The following is a 16,587-nucleotide window of genomic DNA, read 5'->3' as shown; positions in this document are numbered from 1 at the left end:
ATGACTGCCAGTATAAAACACACAAGTCCAGCATTCTGTGGTAAGAGACAGTAGCAGTTAAATGGGGGGGGGGGGGAACTAGTTAGATTGTTTATGCTCGGCTAGGAGAGGGCTTAAAAAGGGGTGGGGGGACAGGATAGTTCAAGACATGATAGTGAACTATTTGTTTATGCTATACAGTTATTGTGTTATTATAATAGGTTATGACATGAGTGTGAACTATTTGCTTATGCTAATTAGTTGTGTCAGAACTGCTACTGTCTTAAAGACTTTGCTTTCTATAGCTGCAGTCTCTTTTTTTTAGCCCACTACACATTCACAAACATGCTAAAACATGATGCCTAGTTTGACCATCAGTGAAGAATCAGGGTTGTACTCTTGACTCCTTTTAACTGAGCAAAGAGGCATCATTTAATGCGGCAATTCTTTTATATTTAGCAGGGAGAGATCAACGGTCCCTCTCACAGCACAACATTCTTCCAGTGGTTTTCCTTTAGAGTGTGAGCCCTTTTGAGACAGCAAACCAACCTATTTATTTTACTACGTAAACCACTTTGAGTACTTTTGTTGAAAAGTGATATATAAATTTCTGTAGTAGTAGTAGTAGTAGTAGCAGTAGCAGTAGTAGCAGCAGCAGCTGTGAGGAGTTCTCTCATTCAAGATGGGACCCCCCCCCCCACACACACCCTTTTACACATGTACCAGCTGGTGCCGGTTACTGCTGCTTCTGTGTTTCTCTATGACTCGGACACCCTAGCAATTCAAAGTTGCAGCTGCTGACCTCAAACAGCTGTAAAATGAGGCCCTACTCTGCACATGCTCAAATGAACTTGCTTCTTTGTTATTACTTCGCATGGCCAAGGGCTAAGCCCTAGCCCTAGAGATGGGCAAAACGATTCGAGCTCGAAACAATTCAAGCTCGAAATGGCTGTTTCGAGCTCAAAATGTAACACCCTTAAAATAAAGGGCCTTTTTCAAGCTCAAAACAAAACTACTCTGTTTCGAGCTTGAATCATTTCTAGTGATTCAAGCACCATTTTGGAGGGCTGTTTTTCTGGGGCAAATCGGTCTACCAATTGGGGTCAGCAGGTAGGTCAGTCCTCCAAGGCAGCCAGCGTGCTAAGTCCAGAACAGCGGCCTGGTCTACCTGCCTCATGTGGCAAGTAGACCAGGCCTCCACTCTGGACTTGGCAGGTTGGCCTGCCTCAGAGGAATGGTCTACCTGCTGACCCTAATCAGTAGACAGGCTCTCCCCAGAAAACAGCCCTCCAAAATTACACTCGAAACACTCAAAATGGCTTGGCTGCTGTTTCAATGAAAAGTTTCCAGCATTTTGCGTTTCGTTGCAAACTCAAAATGAAATGCAAAATCCATTTTGTGCACATCCCTACCTAGCTCTGAAAACACATTCCAAGGATAAGTTCTGAAATGCTCATTCTGCATGTTTGGAGTAATTGTGTGTTCCTGGCTTCTCATTAGCATCCACATACGTGTGAAGGCTCATGCTCATATACATCACCTAACACTGGCCAACACACCGTGAAGCAGTAGGTCATCATAAGAAGGGATGCAGGTTCACAGGAAGCCTCCAGCATCCCTGGGGTGATGGTGCATTGTACAAGCAAGTGAGTGTGGAGGGGGAGCAGGGAGCAATGTTTGCTTCTCTCCCCCTCCCTCCAAAAGCCCTTTCTACTTCCAAGAAAATGCTCCTGTGGGTACATAGGAGGCTGCCTTATCCTGCGTCAGGACATTGGTCCATTGAGCTCAGTACTGTCTACACCGACTTAGCAGCTAGGTGGCCAGATTTGGCTTTTAAAAAGCCAAATTCTGGCTTACGGCCCATATGGCCCACGAGTATACCCCTTAGGTTCTGGCAACTCTGCTTAGCAGTGGCTCTCCAAGGTTTCAGGCAGGAGACTTTTCCAGCCCTACCTGGAGATGGCAAGGTTTGAGCCTGGGACTTTCTGCATGCAAACAGATGCTCCACCACTGAGCTTAGATCCTCTAAGGGGAATCTCTTACAGCAGACAGCACTTACATGTAGTCATCCATCAAAATGCAAACCAGGGCAGACCCTGCTTAGCAAAGGAGACAATTCATGTTCATTACTGCAATACCATCTCTCCTCTCCATTCAGGATCATTTAGGGGGAAGAGAAAGTCAGGGCTCATTCATCATGGCTCTGTGGCTGTTTTTAGTCATGTCGTGCCAACCTGCATCTGTTGTGCCATGGGCTAAGTTGGTCATGTACCTGTTACTTGCCACATGCTAAGCTGAGCCCAGATCGCCTTGACACCCTGTCACTATTTCATCACAAACTGAAGCTATGAGAAAGTGCAGAAAGCCAGCGCAAGCTTACCTCAACATGTGGGAGTCAGCATGCACATGACTGAGTTAGACCATGGCAGTTCAAAGCTGCTGCAGCTGCCATGGGCTCAAACAGCTGCATGAATGTGCCTTCGCTCTGTACCTACTCAGAGGCACTCGCACCTTTATTATTGTTTCAAATGGCAATCGACAGAGCCCTGGCGCTAAAACCATCCAGGGCTATGTCTAATTACGCCAATCCCAACTCACCCGCTCCGCATGTTTAGAGTCACTGTGGGCCCCGGGTGTCTCATTAGCCTCAGCTTCCTGGTTGTTTGCTGTGGGCACAGGGCTACTGGTCACTGTGTCTGGCCCACTTGCTGCCGCCTCCAGCTGCTGCTGTGGAGTTTCCTCTTGGGCATTCTTCACCTCCGAATCTGGACCCGTCTCTGTCGTCATGGTTACTAATTATTCTGCATTTTCAAAGGTAAAATGAGAGGAATGGAAAAAGGATTAGATGTGCAATCCTGGCTTCTGAAACAATTTCTTTTGAGTCTGCAGGAATACTAATGTCGCAACAGCACAGCAACACCACTGCCAAAGGGCTTCCAAATCAAATCTGCATGCCTGATGAACCTGCCAACCAATATCAAACACCCCCACCCCAAGATGCTACACAGGAATGGACATTTTGCTGCAAACACCTCCTGATGGAGTGCCCTGAAAATCACTCTTATTATTGCTCAGTGCCCCTAAACCTAGCCCTCTGGAACACAGAGGCCAGATTGCCAGGTGGGCAATACTTTAAAATAAGGGACCTTAGTACAGAAGCTCAGAGCCCCATAAGACTTTTTATTCCAAATACTCCAGCTGCATGGCTTTCCACTGTACAAACAAATCTAGAAACATAGGAAGCTGCCTTATACTGAGTTAAACCATTGGTCTATATATAGCTCAATACTGTCTTCTATGATTGGCAGCAGTTCTCCAAGGATTCAGGTAGGAGTCTTTCTCAGCCCACCATGACCTTCTGCATACAAAGCAGATGCTCTACCACTGAGCAATGGACCCATTCCTACTCTCCTCTAGAGTGCTCCTTATTTCCAGCAACCCTAAGTGGAGAGCATATCCTGAATGACATTGGGAAAGACACTATCAACCCAATCTACCTTACTGGGTTGTTATAAAACACCCTGTTTCAGGTGTGGACAACCTGAGGCACTCCAGCAGTTGGACTACAACTCCAATCATCCCTAGCCATACTGCAGCTGGGGATGATAGGAGTTGTAGTCCAACAATTGAAGAGTTTCTGGCGGGCCACCACTGCTCTACACATCCAAAGTAATATACAGGTGAAACTTGGAAAATTAGAATATCGTGCAAAAGTCCATTAATTTCAGTAATGCGAATTAAAAGGTGAAACTGATATATGAGACAGACGCATTACATGCAAAGCAAGATAAGTCAAGCCTTAATTTGTTATAATTGTGATGATCATGGCGTACAGCTCATGAAAACCCCAAATCCACAATCTCAGAAAATTAGAATATTACATGGAACCAAGAAGACAAGGATTGAAGAATAGAACAATATCAGACCTCTGAAAAGTATAAGCATGCATATGTATTCAGTACTTGGTTTGGGCCCCTTTTGCAGCAATTACTGCCTCAATGCGGCGTGGCATGGATGCTATCAGCCTGTGGCACTGATGAGGTATTATGGAAGACCAGGATGCTTCATTAGCGGCCTTCAGCAATTCTGCATTGTTTGGTCTCATGTCTCTCATCCTTCTCTTGGCAATGCCCCATAGATTCTCTATGGGGTCATGTCCGGCGAGTTTGCTGGCCAATCAAGCACAGTACACTGTATACTTTTCAGAGGTCCGATATTGTTCTATTCTTCAATCCTTGTCTTATTGGTTCCATGTAATACTCTAATTTTCTGAGATTGTGGATTTGGGGTTTTCATGAGCTGTACGCCATAATCATCACAATTATAACAAATTAAGGCTTGACTTATCTTGCTTTGCATGTAATGCGTCTGTCTCATATATCAGTTTCACCTTTTAATTCGCATTACTGAAATTAATGGACTTTTGCACGATATTCTAATTTTCCAAGTTTCACCTGTAGGAATAACATATAATAATGCTCCTTAAAACAAGGGTGACTCAGCATTTATATTTAGAGTTGTTTTCTAAAAGGTTCTATAAGTAGTGAGGAGGCCAGCCTGCTACCTCACTCAATGTGAAGTATGCATTTGTTCAAAAGATGCAGCTTCCTTTTTGCCCTCTTTAAAGTTACAGCATAGGAAAGCATGAAATGGATGCCCACCATTCAGGAAAGACTCCAAAGTAATGCTACAGAAAATCAACCCGGACTTCATTTCAGAGAGTAACAGAGATGGATGTTTGCAGAGAATATGTTTGCATGTAAAAGGCAGAGGGGAACAGTCTTCCACATACCCCATGTATTATACCACATGTGATCACACTCTTGTATATTTATTCATACACTGGGTTAATACCTACACTTGCTGCAACACTTACACATACATAAATCATACACAGAGTTGCTTTCCAACCCCATCTACAGTTAGGTTTATCAGGCACAACTGAATTCTTGTGCAGCCACAGATGTTTATAACTTCCAACACTTCTCTGATGAGTACCATTACAGAAAGCTCAAACAGAGTAAGAAGAATGTCCGAGAGATCTCAGTATACACAAAGCCAGATCTTTCCATTTGGGGCTTAGGGAGCCACAGCTACATAGCCTTTTATCTGGTCAGTGTCAAAGTCTAGTGCTTAATTGCATGCAGTGCCCAATCTTTCCATTCCCCTGTTCAGGAGAAATACAATCCATTAGGATTCCAGAAACAGACACCCGCTGCTCGCTGAGCCCTGACTTGTAGTGGCTGGGCTGACCGCATCCTGTGCATTGTCGTCTGGGCTTAACGAGATGGCAGACAAAGCTGCACATAAGGGCACAGATTAATGTGCTGGTGCCTGTGCCAAGCCAGCATTAAGTGCCATCCCAATGCCCAGCATTAAGGTTCCATGCCAGTGACAGTACTGCCAACACAGCAGGTTTCTCAGTCTTTGCAAGCACATGAAAAACAAGATCTAGACACACTCAGACATAGTTTTCCTTCAGATGCTTTGTTTAGCTACAGTCTACCCAAATACACCTGCATTTACAAATCCAAATATAGAAAAACCTCAATATTCACAGGGGTTCCATTCCTAGCTAGTGCCGCAGATACTGAAACCGTGAATACTGAGTAATTGGGGCAATGGCATCGTCAGGGTTAGTTTTCTAAGGTGGGGGGGGGACCCCCAAATGACCAAAAGACATGAAAAAACTCTGTGGATCCCCAGCAATCCTGCAGTGCCCCCCCGAGTCAAAAATCGTGGTTCCTCCCCTGGAGGGGGAACAAGCCTCAAAATGGCTCTTCTTCTCAAAATGGCGGCCAGAAATGACCTCTGAGGTAGTTTCTGGCCACCCCTGACCCATGAATAAGCGAGTTTAACCCTTCCCGGCCTGTATTTTTTACCACATATACCAAGGTTGGGTGTCCATTACCCGACCACAGATCTGCGGATGCAGGATCCATGAATATCGAGGTTCTCCTGTACATTTGCCACCAGCCCTCTGGTGAGCAGGACACCCAGCACCACACAGCTCCCCAGAGGTCTCACTTCCATTTCTGAGAAGATAAGAAACAGCAGGAAGCCATTCTGAGTAGCAGGTGCGGGCTCCCACTGTTTCTTACCATCTCCATATTTTAGCACAAATAACAGAAGGCTCACTTTTCTCCGAAGCATTTTGCCTGTGTGCCAGAAAATGGTTTGAAGAAAGAAAGGGGATTGGTGGTGATCACAAACAATAAGGAAGTTCACACTATCAGAAATAGGGTAGGATAACTGTCGCTCCCATTGTTTGATTGTGTGCGAGTGAAAAACAAGGTCGGAAATAATTTTCCATGATAATCTGCTAAGTGGCAACTGGATAGGAAGGCTCCGTCCTACTCAGCTGCTGAATGAGGTAAGAGGAAAAGTCCTCCCACCCAACTGCAGCTTAGCAGATGATCACTGTCAGTACCTCCTACCTTGTTTTTTACTTGCACATGATAAGAAAACAGGAATGTGCAGAGCTCCCGAACTTGGTAGGACCTATGTGGTAGGATCGTATAAACCACAATTGCTGGCTCATAAACTAAGCCTACATTTGCAAGTCCCTACAAATACAAGTGACCATCTGTGTTCCCTCTAACAGGGATTCCCAGATGTTGTTGACTAAAGGTATAGTTGTGCCGTCGAGTCAGTGTCGACTCCTGGCGACCACAGAGCCATGTGGTTTCTTTGGTAGAATACAGGAGGGATTTACCATTGCCATCTCCCATGCAGTATGAGATGATGCCTTTCAGCGTCTTCCTATATCATTGCTGCCCCATAGTCTAGGAAACATACCAAGAGAGATTCAAACCAGCAACCTCTTGCTCCCTACGCAAGTTCCTTCCCCGCTGCACCATTAAGTGGCTCTACAACTCCCATAATCCCCAAGCAAAGGCTATTGCAGCTGGGGATGCTGGGAGTTGTAATCAACATCTGGATATCCCTGTTAGAGGGAACGCTGGTCTCCATGGCAGTTTCACTCTTTCTTAGCCCATTCTGAAAGCTTCTTCTCAACTTTCTTCCCTGGCTCACTCCAGTGGGTATCTGAGACAGCAGGCCCGGCTACTTGCACCATCTTTTCTAGCCCTAACTCAGTCTGTGACCCAGCCTGGCTGTTGAATCAAGGAAACCAAGCTTTCAGCTGTTCAGGGAACAACATTATTTTCATCTCAAGATAGCAAGGCATCTGTTTTGGAAAATGTAATGAAACTGTGATGTAAATCGTGCTCCAGTTTGGCAGGAGGGGAAAAGAGCAGGAGGTCAAACTACCTGGGAGGCAGCCAGAAATTAGATCCTCCATTGTATAGTGCATACATTGTATTGCTGCCATCTCCTGTTAAATGACCTCAGACTTCACAGCCAGGAGTAGGGTTGCCAACTAGGAACTTTTACAGAGGACATGGGACTATTTGGGGGACCAAATGACTTCTTCTGCATTAGGAGGAAGAGAGACTATTTTGGGGATCAAACTTGGGGGGGGGGGCATGTGTTGTAGTGTCTGAAGTTCTGGGGAGCAGCTGGAACATTTTGTTCACCCAGAACACTTTGCTCTCATGAGCAGCTTCTCTTCCTCTGTCTCCTTCCCCTTCCTACTGACCATCCATCCAATGGGGAAGCCAGAGTGGAGGTTCTGCTTCAGTGGCAGGTTGTAGAGCTACGTGATGCAGGAGCACAGATAGGTGAGCCCAGCAGGTGCAGCTTGCTTGCTTCATGTGGTGGTGGCAGTGAGATGTTAGCAGTGAGCTAACTAACTTTATTCAATTAGCAGCTCCCCCTGCCAACTGAGTAAAAGGGAACCTTCTTAAAGTGGTGAATCTCTTCAATGCCACTGAAAGAATGCTGTGCTGGATTGGGTAGGGCCAGTTGATCTCTCCATGATAAACAGAAGAGATTCACCACTTTAAAAGGTGCCTTTTTAACTTTGCATTTCTTTTCTTTGAGCCTTTTGGGGGACAGGGGAGCATCTTATTATTGTTTATTTTTCTTTGAAAACCACTGTGAAACCTTCTATTGAAAAGTGGTCTATAAATGGCTGTAGTCATAGAGAACAGCAAGCGAGTGGCAGATTATGCATGCACCACTGTGCCAGCATGCAAAGAGGCTGACTTGGCAGCGAGGTGGGGCCTTGAGAGCTCTGCACCTAGACAGCAGGCTGAGCAGACATACAGCTCACCTGGCCATCAGCTTCACAGTGGTGAGCTGTATTTATTCTCAAAATATACCATTTTTATCAAAATATGCATATATAATGCCAACAAACATACACACATTTTATGCAAAGTGGAAACCTTTTGGAGAAAAGTACCTTCTATTTCCACTTATTTGGTGATGTATATTGACCTTTTCCACCATCTGTATCTGGCAATGCTAGCTAGGAAAGATGTCTATCTGTGGGCCTTCTTCCAGTAAGGGAACACAACACTGTGCCCAAACAGTGCTTTTCAAACTACAGTGGGGTGGGGAAGGGTGGGGGATGGAGTGCCTGAAAAGTTTATCAGAGATTCCTTAATAAAAATATCAGACAGGCTTCCCTGAAAAACAGTTTGCACTCCACTACCAATCTTTCCCTGACATGTGTAGCCAGAGGAGAGTGTTGGGTATATTCTAGCATACTTTCCTAGCACATTTATGCAGGGTACCACTGAGACTCAGAGGCTTTAACCATGCCCTGCATGAAAAGTCTGTGCCCCTTTGAATCTCTACAACACACAAGAGCTTTGTGATGGATGTGGAAAGATTCTTTGGAAGACAAGTGCAGAGAGTCTGTTCTTCCATAGCTTGAAATATGAATCTCGAGGAAGTGTAATGCTCACCTTAATATGAGATGAGCACTGCAAAACCCTCCATGTCTTCAGTGGAACAGATTTTAATACAAGCCAGAGAAGAACTCAGCTCCTACCTTCTTTTCTCCTAATTATCCAGCTTCCAAGCATGCTTCCTCCCATCCACTTTACATCTTGCTGCTTTGGCAGGTAGGAAAAAGGATGGGAGAGAGATCCCCCTCCCCTTAGCAAACTTAGCAGTCATGAGATAAGGGGACAAGTACATGTGTGGTTAAAAGACAGGAAACAGAGGGTAGAGATAAATGGAGAGTTTTCACAATGGAGACAAGTAAGAAGTGTGGTTCCCCAGGGATCTGTACTGGGACCGGTGCTTCTTAATTTATTCATAAATGATCTAGAAGTAGGGGTAAGCAGTGAGGTGGCCAAATTTGCAGATGATACCAAACTCTTTCGGGTTGTGAAATCCAAAACTGATTGTGAGGAGCTCCAAAAGGATCTCTCCAAACTGGGTAAGTAGGCAACAAAATATGTGGTTCAGTGTTGGCAAGTGTAAAGTGATTCACATTGGGACAAGAACCCCAACTTCAAGTATACACTGATGGGATCCGAGCTGTCGGTGACTGACCAGGAGAGGGATCTTGGGGTCATGGTGGACAGCTCGTTGAAAGTGTCGACTCAATGTGCAGCAGCTGTGAAAAAGGGCAATTCCATGCTAGGGATCATTAGGAATGGGACTGAAAATAAAATGGCTAATATTAGAATGCCCTTATACAAAACTATGGTGCAGCCACACCTGGAGTACCACATACAATTCTGGTCACCACATCTAAAAAAGGACATTGTAGAACTGGAAAAGGTGCAGAAGAGAGCAACCAAGATGATCAGGGGCCTAGAGCACCTTTCTTATGAGGCAAGGCTACAACACCTGGGGCTTTTTAGTTTAGAAAAAAGATGACTGCGGGGAGACATGATAGAGGTCTATAAAATCATGCATGGTGTGGAGAAAGTGGATAGAAAGAAATTCTTCTACCTCTCACATAACACTAGAACCAGGGGTCATCCCATGAAATTGATTACCAGGAAATCTAGGATAGTCAACTTGTGGAATTCTCTGACACAATATGTGGTGTCAACCAACAACCTGGATGGCTTTAAGAGGGATTTGGATAACTTTATGGAGGAGAGGTCTATCATCGGCTGCTAGCCGTAGGGCTTAAGGCCACCTCCAGCCTCAAAGGCAGGATTCCTCTGAGTGCCACTTGCAGGGGAGTAACACCAGGAAAGAGGGCATGCCCTTGACTCCTGCCTGTGGCTTCCAGTGGCATCTGGTGGGCCACTGTGCAAAACAGGATGCTGGACTAGATGGGCCTTGGGCCTGATCCAGTAGGGCTGTTCTTATGGACATGGCAGTAACCCAAATGTCAGCAGCACTGGAGAATGGGGTTATTGCCAATGGCATATCCCTGGGGTTATTGCCAATGGCATATCATGAAAAGGAGATCTGGTCTTGTGATAGCAAGCATGACCTGTCCTCTTAGCTAAGCAAGGTCTGCCTTGGTTGCAATAGAATGGGAGACTTGATGTGTAAGCACTGTAAGATATTCCCCTTAGGGGATGGAGCCGCTCAGGGAAGAGAAGAAGGTTCCAAGTTCCCTCCCTGACATCTCCAAGATAGGGCTGAGAGAGATGGACCTATGGTCTGACTCAGTATATGGTAGCTTCCTATGTTCTTATGGATATCAATAGCCCCAGGGACATTATATTTTATAGAACAGCAGACACCTGGGTGACAACCACAGAAGTGCCCCAAGAATCAGAGCGGAGAGGAGACTATCCCTCCCTCCTGCCCTCCAACTGCAATCAGAGAAACAGTGAGAGTTTGGAGGTTCACTGGGGAGCTGGGAGTGAGGATCAACCCAACTTGCCACACACTCAGTTATCTTATTGAAGGTATTACTGAGTTTGTTTACTATGCTAATTGATTTAAATAATTCTTTAAAATTAGTTGTACTTTGCATTATGATTCACGTTGATTAAGCTGAATTGTTTATAGGATGCAAGTTTATTTTAGCTTGTTACTTTGACATTTCTATGGCTTGTAAACCAGTTTGTGTACAGCGATATAGAAAACAGTATAAAATTAAAAATGAAACAAAATAAAAACCACTGGATAGTTGGAACAATGGCCTTGTTGTACTAATAGTCATCAACAGGGAATTTCTTAATAATCAGGTCTACTTCCTGAAAATAAAACAGAGCACCTGACAAGGAAGAACTGGAAATAACTACCAGGGGAGAAAAACAGAAGCCTCTTCTATGTGTGTAAGGTGCAATACAGAGAGCATTGGGCTTAGCTATTGAAAAACTGGGAAAAGCTTCCGGTAAGCCGGATTTGGCAATCAAATCACTGTTCAGCAATGATATTTACTGGAAGGGCTTAGGTAAGTTATTATCTCTCATCCTAACTAATCTATAGGTGAATACAGACAGTGGCTGACATCCTAACAAAGCACTTGAGGAAGGATATGAAAAACACAAAGTTTCTGTTGTGCTAAGACTTCTGTTGCACTAAATCTGGAGCTTGCATTCCAGATTAATGTTGCTCTACTGCAAGCATGCGTGCACTTGAGCAACAGTTATGTCACCTGCAGCAGGTGTCATGTCATCTATTTTAAAGGGAACCTTTGCGCAAAAACATATAGAGCAAGAGCGCAATTCCAAAAGTCATCAAGTTTTAGTGCAACTTTGTGATCTTTTTGTGCTAGCACAACTTTGTTCATTATGCAAGCACTTTGTTAGTCACTGAGGTCATTCACACAATCGAAAACTGTGTTCTATCCAGGTTTGGGAGCTGTGTGTACTCCCAATTTTTGATTGTGTGGAAGCAAGTTTAGAGGAAAACCTGGGTAGAAGTGATTGTGTGGAAGCAAGGTAGGAGAAAAAGCTACCCAGTCTTCTACAACAGGAAATGAGATTGCTGTGGCATATCAATCCTGCTCATATATATCTGCAGTTATCCTGCCTGAAGAACTTTTGAAGGTATCTGCTTTACCTGGTCCGTGTGGACTGCTACCTTTACTTGTCTTCAGAGATTCTCCCTTCCTTGATTCAGCTGTGGTTATCTGGGCCAGGCAGAACATACAAAGCACCTATTCTCAGAGGTCATGCACATGGCCGGTGCAGGGAGGGCTAGTGGGAAGGCAGGCTTCTGCCTGCCTCCCCGCACACGATCAATTCTCCCCAATTAGCTCTGCCACTTGCCATGGCACATGACGGAGCTGCAGTAAGTGGCAGAGCTGGAAGCAGTAGAAGAAAGTCCTCTGGCATTCCTCAGTGCAGTCCTCCAAGATCCCTCAAGTCCTCCAATCCTCCCTCAGCCGGGAGCTCTTGCCATCCAGCTGTGTGTGTGCATGGGTTGCGCACAGATGGCCCACGAAAACAAATGAACTCAAACTTGGGGTTAAGGGTGCCTGGTGTCAGGCTTGGGGCCAAGGCAGCACCAGGATCGGGATCAACCCCAGCGGTGCACACGGGCAGCCAAGCTCAGGCTGGGCTGCCCATGTGAATAGCCTCTCGGTCTGCTCACTGACCTTCCAACTTGGTGGTGGACTCTAAACTGATATGCCACAATGGTCCTGAGCCGGCGAAGTTCTCAGCAGTTCCAGAACAGGGCCACTCACATAGGGAAGGGGCCACAGCTCAGTGACAGCGCGCATGCTTTGCATACAGTCAGTTTGCAGTCCAATCCTTGTCAGCTTCAGACCTTGGCACCTCAGGAGCAAGGCAGCTGCCTGAGATCTTGGCGAGCTGCTGCCGGAGTCGACTCTACTGGGCCAGATGGACCCCTGGCCTGACTCCAAGGCAGCTATATAATGTCCCTGGACTGAGCATTCAGAGATAAAAGAAATAATGCAGACAGCGTGTGTGTGTGTGTGTGTGTGTGTGTGTGTGTGTGTGTGTGTGTGTGAATGATTCAGAAATAAAGCGTAAAATGCAGAAGCACTGATAAATGTTTGAGCCACAAAGCCGCAGCTTTCTCTGCTACATGCTCTGTTCATTAAAGCACGCTGATTTCTAGTGATGTGCCATGTATATCATCTACTGTTAATCCAGAATAAACCCTAAGGGAACAGGGTGTGGGTTCTGTGGAGGTGAGGTTCCCCACCCAGCCTCTGTCCAGTGTTTCCAACCTCCCTTTGCTCACATGACATGCCTGGTTGTGGGATGAACAAGACCATGTTGACAAACTACACCCACGCCATCAGCCTGTGCCCAAGAGCATGAAATTTGATTAACCAAATAGTTATCTTCGCTTGTGTAACTACACATGTCAGCAGGGCTTGGCGGTTTACGCAACCCTGTTTTAACAGCCTCTCTTTCCAACAAGCTCCTGCAGAACAGAATCCCTGTGGTTCTTACACCCTGTCCAAAAATCTTTCTGACCGTTATGGGGGCAACAGCTAGGCATAGACCCTAGTCACTACTGCTTTGAAGAGCCCCGGAATTAGCCTTTAGTAATTCCTTCAGTCTTTGGATACTAGAGGCATCCACACCTGTCTTGCTTACTTCATTTTGCTAGAGTTATTTAAAGGGCTGGAGAACATCATAGTACATGCATGAAATTTTATTTATTTAGCATATCTATACGAACCAAAACTCACATCTTTGGGCAGTTTACAATAAAAGAACACAGATTAAAATGAAAACTAAAACTTCGAAACAATTTAAAAACAGTGATGAATTCTACAAGTCTAATTAAAGGTCTAGCCTTTAAAAAGCTGTCAGAGATGGGGGGGCTCTTATTTTAGCAGGGAGCAGATTCCAAAGCCTTGGGGAGGTGAAAGAGAAGGCCTATCCCTGAGTAGCCATCAGACGAGCTGGTGGCAACTGCAGGTGAACCTCCCCGGATTATCTCAATAGGTGGCAGGGCTCATAATGGAGAAGGCATTCTCTTCAATACCCTGGGCCTAAGCTGTTTAGGGCTATGTAAGTTATAACCAGCTTTTTGTATTTTCTGAAAACATATTGGTAGCCAGTGTAGTTCTTTTAATATAGGAGTAATATGATGATCTCTTTGAGATGACCCAGAGACCAACCTGGCTGCTTCATTTTGCACCAGTTGTAGTTCCCAGACTATATACAAAGGCAGCCCCTCATATAGGTCAATTATAGGTTTAGGGCAGCTCAGCATATTACAGTTACAGTGGGAAACACAGGTATTGCACTGCTATTTTCTGTAGTGAGCACATGAAGCGTAGATATAATACACATATTCACATACATCTTTTAAAGAGCAAGATATATGCATACCTGGGAACCCTGGTATGTATATATAAATCTTCAAAAATGCATTTAAATATGTGTATTATACCTACACTTATAGGTGATTGGGCCAGGATCTTTAAAGACGCGTGTACACATTTGTAATGGTTACACATTTTATGTGTTTGCCCGCCAAACTAGTGTTTCCCATAACAATTGAAAAATGCATAGTTGCCTTCATATGCACAAAAGTGGAAGGGTAAGGGTGGAACTACATGTGACAGCAGCAGATGTGTATTCAAATCTGGGGCACTGCCCCAAACCTTTAAAGTGGGGGGAGGGATTATTTCCAGTGGGAAAGCAGTGGGTGGGAGAAGCTGATACAGTCTTCCTTCATTTGACACTTACCCTACTGGTTTTCAATTCGTCAGGCTCCAAGACTGAAAAGAAAATGGGGGAGGAACAGGGGACAGAGGTGGGAGGAGGAAGGGTTCAGTACCCTCTTTTTGCTTGTTGGTTTTTCACTTCAAATTGCCCCCCTTCCATTTTACAGGTGTTTAACAGCCACTCATGTCTGAAGACAGGAGATGGGGATACCACACCATGCAGTTTATTTAGGTTCCTTGGTGGTCTCAACCAGGGATTTAGCCCTTGGCAACAAGTCAATTCAGACATCATCTGGAATCATGGTGTAATCCAGGTTCCGTGCTACATTCAATCCAAATCCCATCTTATTCTTAACAGAGAACTGATTGAATCTGAGAGGGAGGAGGAGAACAAAAGCCCAAGGCTCGTGAATATCATGTAGAACCAAGATTAAACCATGGTTCTGTGTGATAGCTGCACTAAGACAGAGGGGCTATTCTTACGATCACAAATATCGGGCTAGGAAAATCCTAGCCCAATTTTTGTGATCGTTAGAACCACTGGGCTCGCAGCCGAGCCCGGTGGTTCCGGAGCGGCTAACCCGCTCCTGTAGCCCACCTCTTAGCCCGGGTTTGCGGAGCGAGCACTTTGCAAACCCGGGCTAACTGCTCGTGAGTAGCCACAGCGTGGCTCTGCGCCGTGGCTACTTATGAGTAGACCCCGGCCGGGAGGCTTAAAAGCAGCCTCCCAGCTCGGGGGTCTCTCCAGTATGCCCTGCGCACTCGCGCAGGGCATACTGGGGCTTCCAGGGGCCGTGCGGCCGCTGAGCTCCCCAGCCCCACCAGCTCCGTCTCGGAGCCGGCCATCGTGTGGGCGGCCAATCTGGCCACCCAGGGCTCCTTCCCTGCTCGTGAGCAGGAAGAGTGGGCTTAGCACGCTCTTCCCGCTCACCAAATGGAACCGGGTCTCATGGATCATGAGACTTGGCTCAAAGTCTCCTGTCTGTAATAGCAACGTTTTCAATGTTGTCCAGAGCAATCCAGAGCTTTGCAGTATACAATTCATGTCCCACATAAAAAAGGAAAAATCACAGCACAATTCTATGCATGTCTACCTTGAAGCCTCACTGAATTCAAAGGGACTTGCTCCCAGGTAGTCCTGCATAGGACTATAGCCTTAGGTTCTCAAACAACTTTATTTTTAAATCACAAATGAGTTGGTGACATAAAAATGGTTTTCAGTATATCAAAATTTCTCTTTGAACCAATTGTTCATATTGCTTATGGAGGTATACAGAATAATAAAAGATTCACTGCTATGTTTAAATGAATCTATGACTACCCAAATTACAAAAATCAAAACACCACACCCTCGTGCTAGACTACGAAAAAGAGCTAGGCATATAGTATATACAACCTGATGGAGGGAGGAAACAGCATAATGGAACAGCACATATTGAAGCACTGTTTATAATTCATTGTTTTCCATTCCGCTGTGATAAATCCACCTATCTAAGATGACATGCATTTGAATGATACATCATACACACACACACACACCACGGTGTCTGCTAGGAATGCTACATTTCTAGTGATAATGAGGGAGGGTAGTTGATGCCTATCAAGTACACACCAGTACTGCCTGGAGATAACACAGCTGTGGGTCGAGTGATCAGCTGAAAAGTAGACCAAACGGTTGTTGGGAAAGGTGCAGAAGGTAAGCGGCCGTCACTCTGGCTTCCCAGCCCCAGGCCGATAATCAAGATGGGCAAGTTTTGCTCTGCCAGCTAGACTAATCATGCTGCAGGATAACCAGGCAGGAGACAGCAGGGTACCACTTATAACATGAAGAATTATTGGATTCCTTTTTCTTTCTACACAGAGCACCCCCAGCATCAGAGTAGGAAGGAAGGGAGACATGGAGCGTCTGCTTGCTCTCTTTTTACAAGTACAAAAAGGATACCTTTGCTCTCAGTTTAAATAAACTTGTCTGCAGCAAGGAAAAAAAGGTGTCTTTTGTGCAACTAGATCCTATGCATCCTTATTTGGAAAGTCCCACTGATTTCAATGAGACTTTCCTGTAGATGTGTTTCACACGCCTATGCAGCACACACGATAACATCTGTAGAAGAGATGCACATCTTAAAATGAGTGGTGGATACATGCCAGGTATTGGAGTCAAATTATACACCCTT

The 16,587-nt window shown here is 45.3% G+C and overlaps 1 protein-coding gene across 20 annotated transcripts in view; it reads right to left on the bottom strand.

The window, feature by feature from the left end:
* EPB41L1 (erythrocyte membrane protein band 4.1 like 1) overlaps positions 1–16,587 on the bottom strand; it is a 247,953-nt gene that overhangs the window by 73,803 nt on the left and 157,563 nt on the right. For all 20 annotated transcript variants that reach the window (XM_053249591.1, XM_053249593.1, XM_053249578.1 and 17 more), the window contains one exon: positions 2,578–2,780. In XM_053249591.1, coding sequence (XP_053105566.1) covers positions 2,578–2,766 — 189 coding nt within the window. In that variant the 5' untranslated portion in view covers positions 2,767–2,780. The remainder of the gene's footprint in view (positions 1–2,577; positions 2,781–16,587) is intronic.

This window comes from Hemicordylus capensis, chromosome 4, assembly GCF_027244095.1.
Source record: "Hemicordylus capensis ecotype Gifberg chromosome 4, rHemCap1.1.pri, whole genome shotgun sequence".
In the NCBI taxonomy this organism is placed as follows: Eukaryota; Metazoa; Chordata; class Lepidosauria; order Squamata; family Cordylidae; genus Hemicordylus; species Hemicordylus capensis.
This window is presented reverse-complemented; position numbering and strand designations above follow the sequence as displayed.